The sequence below is a fragment of the Bos indicus x Bos taurus genome, chromosome 13 (genome assembly GCF_003369695.1).
Source record: "Bos indicus x Bos taurus breed Angus x Brahman F1 hybrid chromosome 13, Bos_hybrid_MaternalHap_v2.0, whole genome shotgun sequence".
Lineage (NCBI taxonomy): Eukaryota > Metazoa > Chordata > Mammalia > Artiodactyla > Bovidae > Bos > Bos indicus x Bos taurus.
Genome location: NC_040088.1, coordinates 26,637,690 through 26,653,092, shown reverse-complemented (window position 1 = coordinate 26,653,092; position 15,403 = coordinate 26,637,690). Strand labels below are relative to the sequence as shown.

The 15,403-nt window shown below is 54.2% G+C and overlaps 1 protein-coding gene across 5 annotated transcripts in view; it reads right to left on the bottom strand.

Moving 5' to 3' along the window:
• The window catches only part of PHACTR3 (phosphatase and actin regulator 3), a 205,178-nt gene that overhangs the window by 78,949 nt on the left and 110,826 nt on the right, over window positions 1-15,403 (bottom strand). For 4 of the 5 annotated variants that reach the window (XM_027559049.1, XM_027559048.1, XM_027559050.1 and 1 more), the window contains exons 2-3: window positions 8,593-8,754; window positions 4,785-4,862 (exon numbers count right to left, since the gene is read on the bottom strand). In XM_027559049.1, the coding sequence (XP_027414850.1) occupies window positions 4,785-4,862; window positions 8,593-8,749 (235 nt within the window). In that variant the 5' untranslated portion in view covers window positions 8,750-8,754. Of the gene's footprint in view, window positions 1-2,859; window positions 2,948-4,784; window positions 4,863-8,592; window positions 8,755-15,403 lie in introns of those variants that run through there. The other variant, XM_027559052.1, reaches the window with a different exon arrangement.

Below are 15,403 nucleotides of genomic sequence, written 5' to 3'. Positions count from 1 at the left end.
GTCTGACCACTTGGCCTGGCCCCCTCTGCCCACGTGCTATCAACAGGCTCCCTGAACAGAGCCCTCCCCAACCCAGGCCGGGTCTGTGACGAGACCCTGGAGGGACATACGCTTGTCATCACTGTTGTTCATGTTCCCTCTGCTGCATGTCCCCTCGAGGGAGGTGGGTGGAGAGGGCAGAAAAGACAGAAGTCTGAAGATCTGGGGCCCATAAGATGCCATCTGTGCAGCCACGTCACCCGGCTGGGGGCAGGATCCAGACCAGGTACTGGTGACCCTTCCCCAGAAAAGAGAAGCGGCCAGTATTTGTATTTTAGACTCTCTGGGCCACAGGCCACAAGATCCATGCTCCATACTCCTTTTTTATTTTTACAAAAATCCTTTAAGTTTAAAACCATTCTAAGCTCAAGGGGCTTTACAAAAACAGATCATCAGCCAGATCTGACCAGCAGTCAACCAACTCCACCCCAGGAAAAGACCAAGACACAAGCCAAGAGAACCTGCCCAGGGGACACAATTAGAGGTCACCAGGCTCAGAACTACAGCATCTCGGACCCTCTCTCATGACTAGTGTACACACACCTGACCCACAGCTGTGACAGTCCCTGCTACCAGCTTACCTGTCCATTGGCTACAGGTGACAGCCAGCACTGACTGAGGCTTTGCGGGGCTGTAGGCGCTCTGCTGGCACCAGCTTACCTGAGCATCATAGCCCCCCACCCCTTTAGGTCCTTTATAGATGGGGACCCCAAATTTTAGAAGCTGTGGCTCATTTGCCGCTGGTGATGATCCCTGCTAATAATAAAGGTATCTCCATCCTCATCAATAAAATGGTCAGAACGCTGAACCTGAAAGAGACCCAAAGGTCCCCACCCTCCACAGGGCTCAAGAAATGCTGCACCCCAACACATGGTTCTGGGGTTCCTCCACCTGCTTCTATGGCTTAGCAGGCTTGCATGACTCTTTTGGGCTGTGCTCAGAGCTCCGGCTCATAATCATGTTCAATGAAAAGTTACAGTTCTCAAAATAGCCCGGGTGGCAGGGTCGTTGCTAAGCAACGCTGGGGGGTGGGGAAGCTGTGGGCAGCTGGTCCCCTGCTCCCCTCACTGTACGTCGGTGCTCTGTCCCCGCCAGGCCCTTCCAAGGGCAGCAGAGAGGAGCACGAGCCGGGGTCATTCACAGAGCAACCATGGAGAGAGGGGACACAACACAAACATGCAACACACACCGTGAAAGCACACGCATGCATGCATGCACACACACACACACACACACACAGCCCCCGGCGTTCCTGCCAGACCTGACTTGACACTGCCAACTGCCCCAAGGAGAAGGACCTCGTGGTCTCTCGGGTCACTTGAACACAGCACAGGGGTAACCACCACCTCCTTCTCAGACCACTGATGCAGAATGAAACTCCTTAAATTATTTAAGACAAAGCCAAGAGGACGCACAGGAGATCGGGGAATGTCACTCAGGAGCAGACAGAGCAACTGGACAGAGAAGTGGGGGTACTCCTGTCCTTACTCAATTTGCTTGGACCAGGGAACCCCATGTGGGGCCAGGATGCCGGCCAGCCCTTGCCTGACACAGACACGTCACCAGCCAAAGCAGTGAAGGCAGAGTGAGGGAAAGGTCAGCTCCTCACCCAGGCGGACCCGGTCCCATCTCACGAGTCTCCTAGCAATGCCAACAGGGTCCTTCCTGGATCCGGCAGCTTCTTAGAGCTTCAGGAACCGAGGCGAGCTCAGAGGGGTTCATACAAAGCACGAGTTCACAGTATCACAAAATAACACACCACCCCCCTCACGAGGAGCGGGGAGGGCAAACCCACTCGCTGGACATAGGCTCATCTTGGGGATGCACAGGCACCCCTGCAGGCCCGTCCACAGCCAGCTCATGCTGCCGTGATCCAATTGCCTTGTGGGCAAACTCTGGAGCTGGCGGCACGTCCATGTACACGTGAGTGCACACCTGTGCAGGGCAGAGGCCCTTCCTGGGTTTGCCTGGCCAAGGGGGTCCCAGAACGAGTTCCCGGGGCTGTGAAGGACTCCAGCCACTCGGGGCCCCTGGGTCACTATCACAGGCTCACCTGATGTCGCAGGTACCCCCCAGTGTGAAGTCCAGGCTGGGGTGGGGGCGGCTGGCCACAGGGGGCACTTCTGGCTACAAAGCTCCTGGCTACTACCAGCCCAGGTGGGCGGGTGGGGTGGGGAAGGCCATCTCTGAATTGTGTGGGAGGTGGATGGTTCAACTCGCAAGGCCACAGATTCTTATCAATCCAGCAGGAACCACGCTGTCCCAGCTGCAGGACAAATTAGGGAGAGACCAGGCCTGACCAAGAGCTGGACCTCACCTGCAGTGGGTACAGGCATTTTCTGAACAAGCGCAGGACTGAAACAATCGGCCCAACAGGCATTTACCCCAGGAGGCTGCAGCCAAACATCCTCAGGTCTCCTCTCATCACTGTGTGTTCATTACACAGTCAGCACAGAGTATAAGGGGTACGAGTGGGTACTCAGCCCACATCCCTGCCCCCTCTCCCTGACCCAGGTCCCCTCCTGGGGCAACCCTTGCTGCCCGACTTCTCACACACACACCCCCAACCAGTGACATGCCCCCAACCAGCAATGCCCCCCAGCAGCACCCCAGCAGGCTCACCCCAGACTCCTCCCACTCTCCCTGTGGCTTCCTGGGCCCCCGTGGCCCCGGAGGAGCCTGTCACCCAGCTGCTTCCTGGGGAGTCTTGTTCTCTTGGCTCTGTCCACGTTGAAGGAAGAGGCAGGAGGGTGCTAGGCCCTGTGAGATGCCAGACTCTCTCCCTGTCCCCATTCCTGACCTCCCCACTTCCCCACCCACCTTCTCTCAGCAGCTCCTTCTTGAGGTGCCTGCTCCCTTCCCCTGTGGGGTCCTGCACGGGCTGCTCCATGGGGCTGGAAGACACTACCCGATTCCCTATCGCTCTCGCGTCTCACCCTTGGCAGCACCAACATTAGAGCCAGCTGGGGAGGTTTATAAAGCAGGGCGCCTAAGCCCCGCCCCCAGCACCTTGGCCAGCAGGGCTCCCAGGTGACCCTAATTGTAGCAAGTTCGAGAAGCAGCCTGTTGACTCCCGCCACCTTTGGCCCCTCCAGCATCAGCCCTGCTCACGTTCTCCATGAGCTCCGTGCCTCTCCTTCAGCACACTCAGCTCAGCTGTGACTGTATGCTGACCTGTGGGATTACCCAATCTTTGTTCCCCACCAGACTGTCAGGCTCTCCGGTAGCTTGAACAGTAAAGCATCCTCCCGCTAATGCACGGAGACCCGGGTTCAATCTCTGGGCTGGGAAGATCCCCAGGAGGAGAACACGGAAACCCACTCCAGTATTCTTGCTTGGAGAATCTCATGGACAGAGGAGACTGGAGGGCTACAGTCCACGGGGTCACAAAGAGTCGGACACGACTGTACAACTGAACAACAATAAACTTAAAACGGTCCAGATTCCCATCTCAGCGATGACATTCTCCTAAATCTGAGACACAGACTAGACCGTTTAGCATCTGAAAGTCCCAGGATTTGATACCAACCCCCCCTTTTTTCTTGTACCAGGCAAAGTTGGATTTTTAGCACTAATTTCCCATGCAGTTTTCCCTGAAAACAGTATCATCAAACTACTTTTCTTCTTAAATCCAAAGAAGAGAGAGGATATGAGGAGCCTGCCTGAAGCAGACCATCTAATAATCTGGGTTCACTGACTCCATGGGCTCCCTTCCTATTTCCTGATGCCTGGGCCAAATTACCAAGACACTAGGAATATCTTAGTGTCTTATCTTAGTATATATCTTAATATCTTATGGAGATAGGAATTCCATTTAGTCACGTGTCCTTGGGGGAACTAGCTCCGTGAGGCTGAATTCTTTCAATCAAGGGGGCAAGAACTTGGTTCAGCTCCAGAGACACTGGTAAACAGCAGTGAGGTTTTCTGAGACCCCCTTTTCCTACTCTCGCCAAGCTTCAGGGAACTAGAAAGCAAGAAGCTTAAGGTCAGAATCCAAGTCCTATGCCTCACACTATCACCAAAGGAGGAAGATAGGGAAACTCAAGCATTCTGTAAATTAGTTGTGATGGTGATAAAACCAGGTGTTTCTCAAAGACGTAAACACAGGCAACCACACAGATGCCATGCTGAGTACTGTCTCTGGACCAGAGACTGAACAGCATCGGGGCCCTGCCTCCGGCTGCATGACCCAGGGCAGCCACCTCCCAGGTACTTCCATTCCTCATCTGGAGACAGGGGTACCACCACACCCAGTCCCGAGGATGCTGCGAGGACCAAAGGATGAAGGTGAACCCAGCACAGCAGTGGGTGTACAGTCGACACTTAAGAAATGGCAGCTGCAGTTCTAAGTCGTCGTGGGGAACAAAGACTCAACAAATCAAGGATTAAACTACGAATGTGAAGAAACAAAAGTCACCGCTACAACTCCAGAGGAATCGGGACAAACCACTAACTCCATCCACACCTGGCTGGGGTGGGAAGCAACCCCTCGTTCCCCAGGGCAAGTGGGTGCGCTCAGCTCAAGCCCCGGGAGTGGTTGACTCCTACACTCACAGAGGGGTCCTCAGGGGCAGGGGCTGAGCCATGGGTCCTGACTTGGAAAACTTCTCTAACCAGAGAATCCAGTGCAACCGCCACATCTGGACAACAGACTCCTGGGACACTCCACCCTGAGGGACTTGCTGGGCCCCCATGAGACCCCCAGCTCTGTGTTCCCGGGCCCAGCCTTGCCCAGCCCCACTTACCTTGCTCCATCATCTCCAGCAGCCCCTTCTTGATGAGGTCCTCCCGGCCCTGCCTGCCGGCCATCTTCTTCTCCAAGGCTGCACGAAATACAAACATCAGGTGAGTACCAGGCTGCACATCTCAGGCCCCACCTGGAGCCTCGGCCAAGGCCACCTCCAGTTCAGGAAGAGAGCAGTAAAGCAACAGGTGACCGTGGGTCAGGGGGCTACCAGGCAGGGGTGCGGTCAGGAACCCAAGCTCCCTTACCAAGCAGTGTGCTGATCGTGTACGGGAAAGCCGGGCCTTGGGGAGGCGAATGAATTCTGTTTAAGGCAGTGGTTTCCTGGCTCATCTGAGAAGCGATGCCCCAAACACCGCCCTCTAAGTTCTCACTGGCCGTTCCTTGGCCGTATTCGCCTTCCCTTACCAACCCAGGGCCCTGTTCCCTCTCTGCCCTCGATGCTCTGGGGTGCATGTCTGTGGTTTTATACATCTTGGCTGCCCTTTGTCTGTTCACAGATCAGCCTTCTGCACAACTGCCCCACTGAAGGCTCCTCCAGTGAATCCCAGGTTCACCCTTTCAAAGACTGTGCCAGTCAAATAGGAAGGAGGCGGGCTGGCCCCTATTCCCCTCCACTGATTCTAATGTGCAGAAGGGCCCTTGTCAATTTCTTCTTCAGAATAGCCCTTTGGCCCTCCTCCCAGAGCAAAGCACTCCAACTTGCCCCCGCTCCGCCTCTCCCCTCCCAGGGGCCAAGCTCACTTGCTTGATGAGCTCCTTTTCCCCCTAACTGCCCAGAAACCAATTTGCCTACAGTAGAATGCAATTCCCAAACACAAACCCACATCATTCCTCAGACCCTCTCTTTAAAAGATGCAAAGTGCCAGCTATGAGCCTGGGTCACAGAGGGCCCTGAGTCCCCCACACGTGTGAGTGCTCTGCCCGATGTAGGTTACAATGGGGAATGGAACTGCCATCCAACCAGTGAAGCTTAAAGTCCAGTGGCCGATGACAAACAGATGATGACAAAGGAGTCACTGAATTTATTCAAAAATATTTTCTGAGCACCTACTCTGTGTAGGCATGGGGGAGCAAGAGAGGCATGAGCTCTGCCTGTGGGCCAGCACTTTGGCACAGAGGACTCACATCTATTACAAGCAGGCCAGTGGCATCAACCAGAACCAGACAGCCCAGGACAGGGCATCCAGGGAACTCCGGTGGCCTTCCTGAGGGCGTTGACTCAGGGATGACTAGGAAAACCCCAAATGTATCAGCAAAGAGACATTTGGGGCAAAGGGAACTTAATTTCCAAGCCAATTTCCAGGTGCCAGAAGTGTGGATAAAACTGAGTAATTGGGTTGCCATTTCCTTCTCCAGGGGATCTTCCTGACCCAGGGATGGAACCCAGGTCTCCTGCATTGCAGGCAGATTCTTTATGGTCTGAGCCATCAGGGAAGCCTCGTGGAACTCCGGCTTTGGGAGGGACAAGCGAAGAGGCTGCTGTCCAGCCCAAAAACAGAGGCGAGCAGAACCAGAGTGGAGTCTCTGAACTGAGGGACCCTGTCGTCCGACCAGCACTGAGAGGTGCTTACGGGAGGCTGGCCTGGGTGCAGGGCATTACGCGTACTGTCTGTGAGTCCTCCTGATGTAAGAGGCAGAGCCAGGGGCAGTGTCCGTATCTCAGGGACACTCACCCCCAGCAGGTACAGGCTGCAATGCCACTTCCAGACTTCAGGCTTTGAGAGCCACCTTCATGGTGTTGCCTAATCCCCACTCTGGCCAAACTACAGTTTGCTTTGTTTTTCCCTTTAAATCATCTTTATTTTTACTTCATCTCATCCTGGCCAAGGATGCCTGTGAAATCAAGGATTTGATACGCTGAAGTAAATAACATCCCACACTTTGGGGGGAAAGGATGGTTTAGAATAAATAAATAAGATGCAGTGCTGTCTGCAGAATTCCAAATGCTTGATAAAGGACCCAGTGCTGGGGATGCCTGCCTGAAGGTGGGGCTGCTGCAGGTGTTCACCTGGAGACCCTCAGTCCCCTGGCAGGGTCCCCGCAGAGCTCTGATAAGCTCACAGGTCACCTCCTGCAGCCCAGTGCCAACTGAACCAGGAGCACAAGGTCCCAAGAGCACACAGCCCACCCTCCTATCCCACAGCTCAGAGAGCACCGGGGCTTTCTGGGGTCACAGAGATCACCCTATTCCAGCCCCCGAGCCTTTCACTGATGCCCAACCTGGCGCACCTGCACGGCTATTCCCACAGCTGCGATGCTCTTCCTTGCTTTTCTCCAGGGGTCAATTACACCTTGGCTCAGTGTCACCCCCTCACCTGGGTCTTCTCAGGCCACCCATCCCAAGGCCATGCCCACCCCACCCACCTGCTCCCCAGCGCCTGCACCAAGATCCTGGCTGTCACATGCTCGTTCCCTTGTTTGTCTATCTGTCTCCCGACTACCCCCTTGGAGGAAAGCTTCAAGCAGGCAGGGTCTAGTCCCCCTCCCTAGCTCTCTGGCATATGAAGCTGCATCAGATTCATTGAATATCAGTATTCTGCTTTCATTCTTGATGAGGAGAGCTTGTCAATCAAATTCTCGGGCAGTTAGAAACATATCCTTGTGAAACACAAAGTGTGAATGGAAGACTCGCTGCTGCTATTAGGAGCCCCCCACTCCTCACAAGTGGCTTTGCCTCTGCCGTGCTCTGAGCGCTGGAGTCTGCGCCACTTCAAGACTGGGACCCCCAGGGACCGCCAGAGGCAGCAGCCCGAGAAGGGCACTTCTCAGGCAGATCCCTGGGGCCCAGGACTAATTCCACGCCAGCGCCTCCCTCGCTAATTGTTTCCAGCCGCAGCTAACAGGGCCTGTGGGAGCTGAGAGTCTCTCTCTCTCTCCCCCCTCCCCCAGGTTTGCTTCCCAGGGCACCGACCTCCCCTTAACCCAAGGTACCCTGGCACCCAGGAGCCAGACCTGAACCCGGCTGCCCCACGACCCACCACTGCTCGGCCCTGGAGGCGGCTGCCCGTCTCATCCCACTTCCCGTCCTGGTATGGCAGGAGCGCGGGCGACGGGGTGGTTCTGAGCATTTAGTTGGTTAGAAACGTGACGTGTCGCTTTTACCCTGACAGTTGTGTCATTGTCACCAAATCCACCCCGTGGGTCTGGCTCACGGCCGGGGCAGGGGCAGAGGTACAACCTCCTGTTAGCCAACTTCCCACAGAGCTGAAGGTGACTGAGGGGGCTTCTAGAACCTTCAGTGGGTGGAATGCCCAGATATGAAGTCTCTTCAGGAAGAGCTTAGGAGCTGGCAAGCGGAGGCCTTCTTCGGCAGGAGCCTTGAGGCATCGCAGCTAAACTGATGGCCCTCACCATCTGAATCACTGGGGGGACTCTTGGGGTCGGTGGTTGTCTCCAGGCCCCGGGTTATCAAAGTGAGTTTCCAGGTGCGGAAGGGAGGGTGTTTCATGCTCAGGTGTGGTCAGTCAGGAGAGATGGTTACCAGCTGGGTCTCGCACCAGACCGGCCCTGCACCAACCCCGAGTCTGCATTCGTAACTAGGTCAAGGGGGTCACGTGTGCCCCTTGGAGTCTGGGTGGTGCATGGGCTACGGGTGTGCCTGCTGCTGCTGCCACAGCCCCAGCCAGGGACCTGGAGGGACCAGAGGAGGAAGGGACCTGCAGGAGGCGGAACAGCTGCTGTCATAGGGCCTACAGAGCACAACCCACCCCTCCCAACATCTGCAAAAGAAAGCGAGCTGACAGTGACATTGGGCCTCCACCCCAACCCTGCCTACCCCCCAACCTGTCTCCCACACCCATACTCACCTGACGTGGTCTGCTTCAGTTTTTCGTTTTTCTTTTTCCTCCATTTCCAGGGTTTGAAGATTCTGCCCAGGGTGGCCAGCTTGCTATTCCTCCTCACGGGGGGGGTTCGAATCCCTGAGACCAGATATTCGGAGCGCACTGGGGGGGTTTGGTCCATTTCATCTGGAAGGAGAAAACCCAGAGAGGGGTCAGTGGTGACCAAGCTCACACGACACCCTGGGGGGCCTGAGGTGACCCCCCTCCCCTGGGGACCACAGTGATCCTCCAAAGCCTGGGGCTCAAGAGGGCGGTCCAGGCAATGGGCACACTCTCATCTTCCATCGCATGCCAGCCCGTGTTCGAGTGCACACCAAGCAGGTTAATTCACCTCTCGTCCCCGTGAGAAGGAGCTGGGAGCCTGAGTTCTTCCAGAACCAAGAAACCCCAGAGAGTCCTGAAGACACAAGAAGAGCAGGGCTGGAATGAGCAAGTACCAGGCCAGAGGATGTCACCAGCAGTCAGAGGGGCCAGGGCCTGGGGCGGGCTGGTCATCACCAGACCCAGCCTGATGCCCCATGTGACTGGTCCCCTGGCCAGCAGCCTCCAGAGAAACCCCCAAGGTTTGACTTCCCAAGCACTTTTCTTATCAGCAGCCCAAGCCACTCAGCCCCCTGAGCCTCAGTGTCCACATCTGGAAAACAATGGCCATCCCCCATACCTAGGGTGGAGAGGAAGTTTTTGTGTGACCATAGCGTGGTCATGAAGTCTGAAGTCATACAGAACCACACGAAATACACAGTTTATTGATAGCATGTTACAATGCATGTAAAGTACTATTATTTATGTTTTGAAACTGTAGACACTCTGATTAACACGGCACACCAGCATGGGAGACTTCCGGCAGAAATTTTCATGTAATAATTTATATAAGCAATATAATAATTCTTATGGAGTGAAAGTCACTGCTTGTTCAGGACTGGGTGCTATGGTATTTTATTCCTATAGTAAAACTATGAAGTGGAGACTGTTATTACATCCATTTTACAGATGGGCACACTGAGGCTGTCAGAGCAACACAATTCTGGTCTCAGGCAGTCTGACTCCAGAAACCTCTCTCATATTGCTAAACTGCTTCTAGGGTGATGATACAAATTTATTGCCCAGAGCAGGAACCAAATGGATGGATGGATGGAACACAACAAGAGACATAAACTAAGATGGTCCCAGCCAACCACTCTCTCTCTAGCTGTCCCCGCACCCTCCCCCCCACCAAACCACCACCAAGGGGGATTTGGAATTTTAGTTCCCTGACCAGGGATAGAACCCATGCCCCCTGCATGGGGGTCTTAACCACTGGACCACCAGGGAAGTCCCTCTCCAGTGGTTTTTAATCAAATGTTAAATATATACCCGGGACTGGCTCCACAAAGCAATCCCATGTGGACAGACAGTCCAGGGGTGTCTTGTTCAAGAACTTCTGCCCGCAGACCCAAGGAACCAGCCAGGCTCCTAAGCCAAGGCCATCCTCCTTGTCTTCACCTCTTGTGTTCACCTAAGACCCCAGGGCTGAATATCCAGGAGGGGCCCAGGACTTTTGGGTCAGGGAGTGAGTCAGGGCAGTCCAAGGACTGGTCGCGGATCCGCAGCTCCATGCTCCAGGCGTGCAGGTTGCAGACAGTCCTTCTCTCCCCAGAGGAGGTTTATTCCATGTTACATCCTCTCCCTTCTTTCCTCCGCCCACGGACGCCAGATGGGAGCAGAACGGCCAGAACCACGTGGCCCCAGGAAAGCTGACTGTCCTGAAGGCATTATTGGCACAAAGGGGAAAGAATTGGCCAGGTCTCCCCAAGCTTCTGGGCTGGTTTGAAGATAAAGACAAAGATCCCCAGAGATGTACATGGGGATGGGGAAGAATAGCCATCACCTTGTTTATATTACTGCCTCATCTCACTCCACAAAGGATGTGTGGCCATTACATAAACACATGCCCGACAAGATACAATGAGTGTCTGAGGAAATCCGAAGGAAAGGAGTATGGACAGGGTCACTGCATCAAGGGTTAGACACCATGTGTCACTCAGAGCTTCCTAACAGCCAAAGCAAAAAGGAGAAGCCCAGAGAATAAACCACAAATCAGACCCCAAACCTGGAATAGCTGGACTTCAACCCAGGCCATCAGCATCTCCATCCCAGAAGCCCACTTGCTAAGTCACTTCAGTTGTGTCTGATTCTTTATGACCCATAGACTACAGTCCACCAGGCTTTTCTGTCCATGGGATTTCCCAGGCAAGAATACTGGAGCGAGTTGACATTTCCTTCTCCAGGAGATCTTCCCAACCCAAGGATCAAACCCATGTCTCCTGCATAGGCAGGTGGATTTCAATGCTAAGAAACACACAGTGCAGTGGTGATTCGGGAAGTTTGCAAAGGAGATGAGAGCCTTGAAGATGAGGAGCACAGTGGCTGCCATTGGAAGTTGAGAACAACCAGTTGAGAAGATCATTGAAGCTGATCCTCTTCCAACTACACAAGAAGTTGCCAAAAAACACAACATCAACCATTCTAACAGAAGCCCATACAAGCCTTCGAACTGGTGTTCTCTGTGAACCCCCACAGTGAAACTCTGCCCATATCACTTTCCTGCGTACTCCCCGTGACCTCTCTTCTCATTTAGGACAAAACTACCAAGCCTGCAAAGGGCTCTGAGGTCTGCTCCTGACCACGCCCACCTCACTCCTGCCCACTGGCCCCCCTGTCCCATTTCATCATCAGCATCCTATGCATTAGTATCACTGGCACTTATAGAAACCAGAATGTCACAGGTGTTAGGATGCAGGTGCCGGAACCAGGCACTGGGGCTCACTCATTCAGCTCTGTCACTCACCCCCTGGGGCTGAGGGGCTCACACCACCTTCCTTCTCCCCTCTGCATCCTCACCTTTGCCATGGCCTTGCTGGAGGAACAGGGAACAGGGGACTTCCCAAGTCCTCGTCTGCTTTGCTTGAACCCATGAGGGGCAGGCAGAAGGACAGTGCAGCCCCTCCCTCATCGCCCCCTCCCCTCTCCCTCCGCCATCACCACCATCACTTTTAATCCATGGTCTCCTTGCTCCCCCCACCTCACCTCTGCCCCCTAGTGGCTGGAGCAGGTACTGTGGTTCCCACCTCACTTCAACACACCTGGGTCCTCACAGTACAGTCTGGGACACAGGCAGCCTGTGGCCACTGAGCAGACTTCACTCCACACTCCTCTTGAGAGAACTCACTCATTCATTTATTCAACAAAAACCTACTGACACCAGGCATGTATCAGGAGCTGCACCAGGAGGAGGAGGTACAGAAGTGAACAGAAAGGATCCCTACCTTCGTGGGGCTTCTATCCCCACAAAGGTCTATCTTCTGCAAGATGGACAACAGGTGTGGCTATTAAGAAACCAGCCCTGTTCACCACCTTGTTCCCTGATGCCTTCCTCTCCTGATTTTTCCCCATCACATTTATCACCTGGTGTATGGGCTTTCCTGATGACCCAGCTGGTAAAGAATCCTGCAATACAGGAGATAAAGGAGGCGCGGGTTTGATCCCTGGGTTGGGACTATACCCTGGGGAGGGCATGGAAACCCATTCCAGTATTTTTGACTACAGAATTCCATGGACAGAGGAGTCTGGCAGGCTACAGTCCATGGGGTTGCAAAGGGTCAGACACGACTGAGTGACTAAGCACACACACGTGTGTGTGTATGTGCCTGCATGCACACAGACACACACACACCCCTGCACAATTACTTGTTTGCCTGCTGCTCATAGTCACCTCCCTAATTGGAAGGCAGGGTCTGCTTTGACATCTGGTTTGCAGCCAAACCCCTGGTGTCCAGAATACACGAGGCAAGAACCCACGTGCTGAAGGCAATCTTTGCAGACGCGAGGATGGATTGACAGAACCCAGCACTTTCTCAGGGAGCTGGGAGAACATGTGGGTGACTGTAAACAGCCGGTTATGAAAGGCTGCTCTGAGCGGGGCTATTGGAGCAAAAGCCTGGATGAGGGAGCCAGCAGTGTAGACAGGAGTGGAGCAGGGAAGAGGGTCCCAGGCAGAGGAGGAGTGAGCTCAAGGGCTTGGAGGAAGAGCACAGTAGGGGAGGGCTGTGGATGAGCTGGGGAGGCAGGCAGAGGCTTGAACTTGATTGAAAACCCAGCAGGAGCCTCCGGGGTTCTTCAGCTCAAACAACTGGATTTGTTCATTTATCAAATACCCAATGTGTGTGACCAGGAAGACACCTTAGTCTGAGTGACTCCCTGAGGTTGTGGGGGTGGTGGGGGATTTCCTGCTGTCATGGGAGGAGTAAAGACCCCTGCGCCCTGGTGGGGACCCCCTCCAGAGGTCTGAAGGCTGTGCCTCCACCTCCCTCTCTCCCTGCCTGCCCCTAGGTGAGGGCTAGACCAGGTGAGGGCTGTGACTTACAATCCAAGGTCAGAAACTTCAGAAGAGATGCGCAGTCAGTGAAGGAACCGCTTACAAGCCACCCGAGGGCATGAATCTGTCACTGATGGTGTGACTGGAGGTCCGAGTGAGCAAAAGTGGGGTGGCCCTCCTGGGCACTGCATGGCCCACTCACACTGGCAGGTGAGAGTGAATGTGGGCAAGTGTGTATCTAGGAGAGAGGGTGTGTATATGTGTGAGCCTTTATGGGTGTGCACATGTGCACCCGTACACGTGTGTCACACAGAGAAGAGAGGCTGGGGGGACTGCCACCCCCCTCTCCAGCCCATGAATTTGCTCAGCATCCCTGGAGTTGCTGGGGAGCCTCCTTCCCACATCAGAGAGGATTCCTGGAGGTGCAGACTCATTAGTAGACTCTGAATAGTGCAGTGGCACTCAGTTCTAGGGGCACCTCTGCCACCTGTGAGGCATTAGCAGTTAATTAATGAAAACCGTTTTCCCCACATCTGCTGAGGAAGTACAGCCTGCAGCCACAGGGCAGGCGGGAGCACCTCACAGGCTCCCACATGATGGATGGGGCGGGCGCCCTGCCCTGGAGCTGAAGGGGCTGGTCCCAGCCCCTCCCATCTCTGGTCCCTTGGACCAGGAGTCCACAACATTTTTGGCACCAGGGACCGGTTTCATGGAAGACAACTTTCGCATGGACCAGTGTAGGGGTGCAGAAGACGGTTTCAGGGTGATTCAAGCACATCACATTTATTGAGTTTGTTGAACAGGAGGCAGAGCTCAGGCAGTAATGTGAGTGATGGGGAGCAGCTGTAAATAAAGATGAAGCTTCTCTCATTCACCTGCCACTCACCTCCTGCTGTGAGGCCCACTTCCTAACAGGCTGCAGAGCGGTAAGGGTCTGTGGCTCCCAGGTTGGGGACCCCTGCCTTAGACAACTCCAATCCTCTCCCGGTTCCCTCTGAGGCTCACAGCAGGGGAGACACCTGTCCCCCGGGACTCAATGCCCATCCACCCCCATTGATAGATCCCACAAAGCTACAAGTCAGGCACTGCTAGAACAAGGCAGTGAAGGATACCAATGCCAAGGCCAAGGAGGTCACTGAGCTTATGGGCTAATTTCCATGTCTGTCTCAGGGCCAGCTCCTTTATTCCTAATACTCCCTTCCATCCTAGCTCTGATCACAGTCAGATCTCATCTTGGGATGTGCTGTTTATTGTTATCATCTATCTTTCCCATCAGAACAAATATAAGCTTTATGAGAATAGGAACTGTGGCCATCTTGTTCATCACGGGTCCCTGGCATCTTCACAGGCAACTGGCACCCAGGAGGCATTCAAATAAACACCTGCTTGATCTGTGAATCTGGGAAGCAGAGCTGCCAGGGCTGGAGCCCCCATCCTCCTAACTCCGAAGTCCTCCTCTTAGTGACATCAGGCATTTCGGCTTCCTTGTCTTCTATCCACTGACCTGTCCCTGTCTCCTTCTGCTTCCCCAGGTCACCTTCCCCAAAACACACTGGGAGGGAAGCCCCCCTCACTGATTACCAGGTGCCGTGTGCTGAGCTATGGGCCTCACAGGGGAAACAGGCCCCATCTGTATCAGACAATACTGAAACACAACCTTTTGCTTGTTTCACTCATTCATTCATGAATTCATTCATCAAGCATCAGCTGAGGCCTGCTGTGTGCCAGGGCTGCTCTGAGTTTGAGACAGAGCTGTAAACACAACTGATACACTGTCTTGCCCTGCATGAAGCTCACCTGCTTACGGAGGAGGAAGAGAAGCAAGGAAACAGTGACTCCAGAGCGTGAAATGAGCTATGAAAGAAGCAAACGAGAAGTGGGGATGTGGGTCAGCAGTGTGGCCTCTGTTTCTTCAGTGAGTCCTTGCCTTCCCCAAAGAATCCGCCTGGCAATATGTAGTGCCCACGTTATGTAAACAAAGCACTGTGCCAGGTGTGAGGTGAAATACAGAGATGCCGGACACTCCCCTGCCCTGATGGACTCACTGACTATGGGGGAAATCAAGATGCACTGAATCACCAGGGAGAACCAAGACGGAGAATTATAACTTCAGAGGAAGCAACTCTTCCTGCCTGGGCTGGGAAAACTCTGAGAAGGCTACCAGGGGTGGGGGTGACACTGGAGCTGGGCCTTGGAGGTTAACTAGGAGCTGAATAAAAGGTGCACACCCATAAAAGCATGATCGCAGGTGGTGTCTGGTGCATAACAAAGAACGCGGGGGAGTAAGATTTGACGCCTCCAGTCTCTGAGGTTCAGATGCCCCATAAAATCTCCACATATAAAACTGGGATCCACACAGAGATTCCATCTGTCTATGGTGCCAACTCATGACCAACATACACCCACAAATACACAGACATA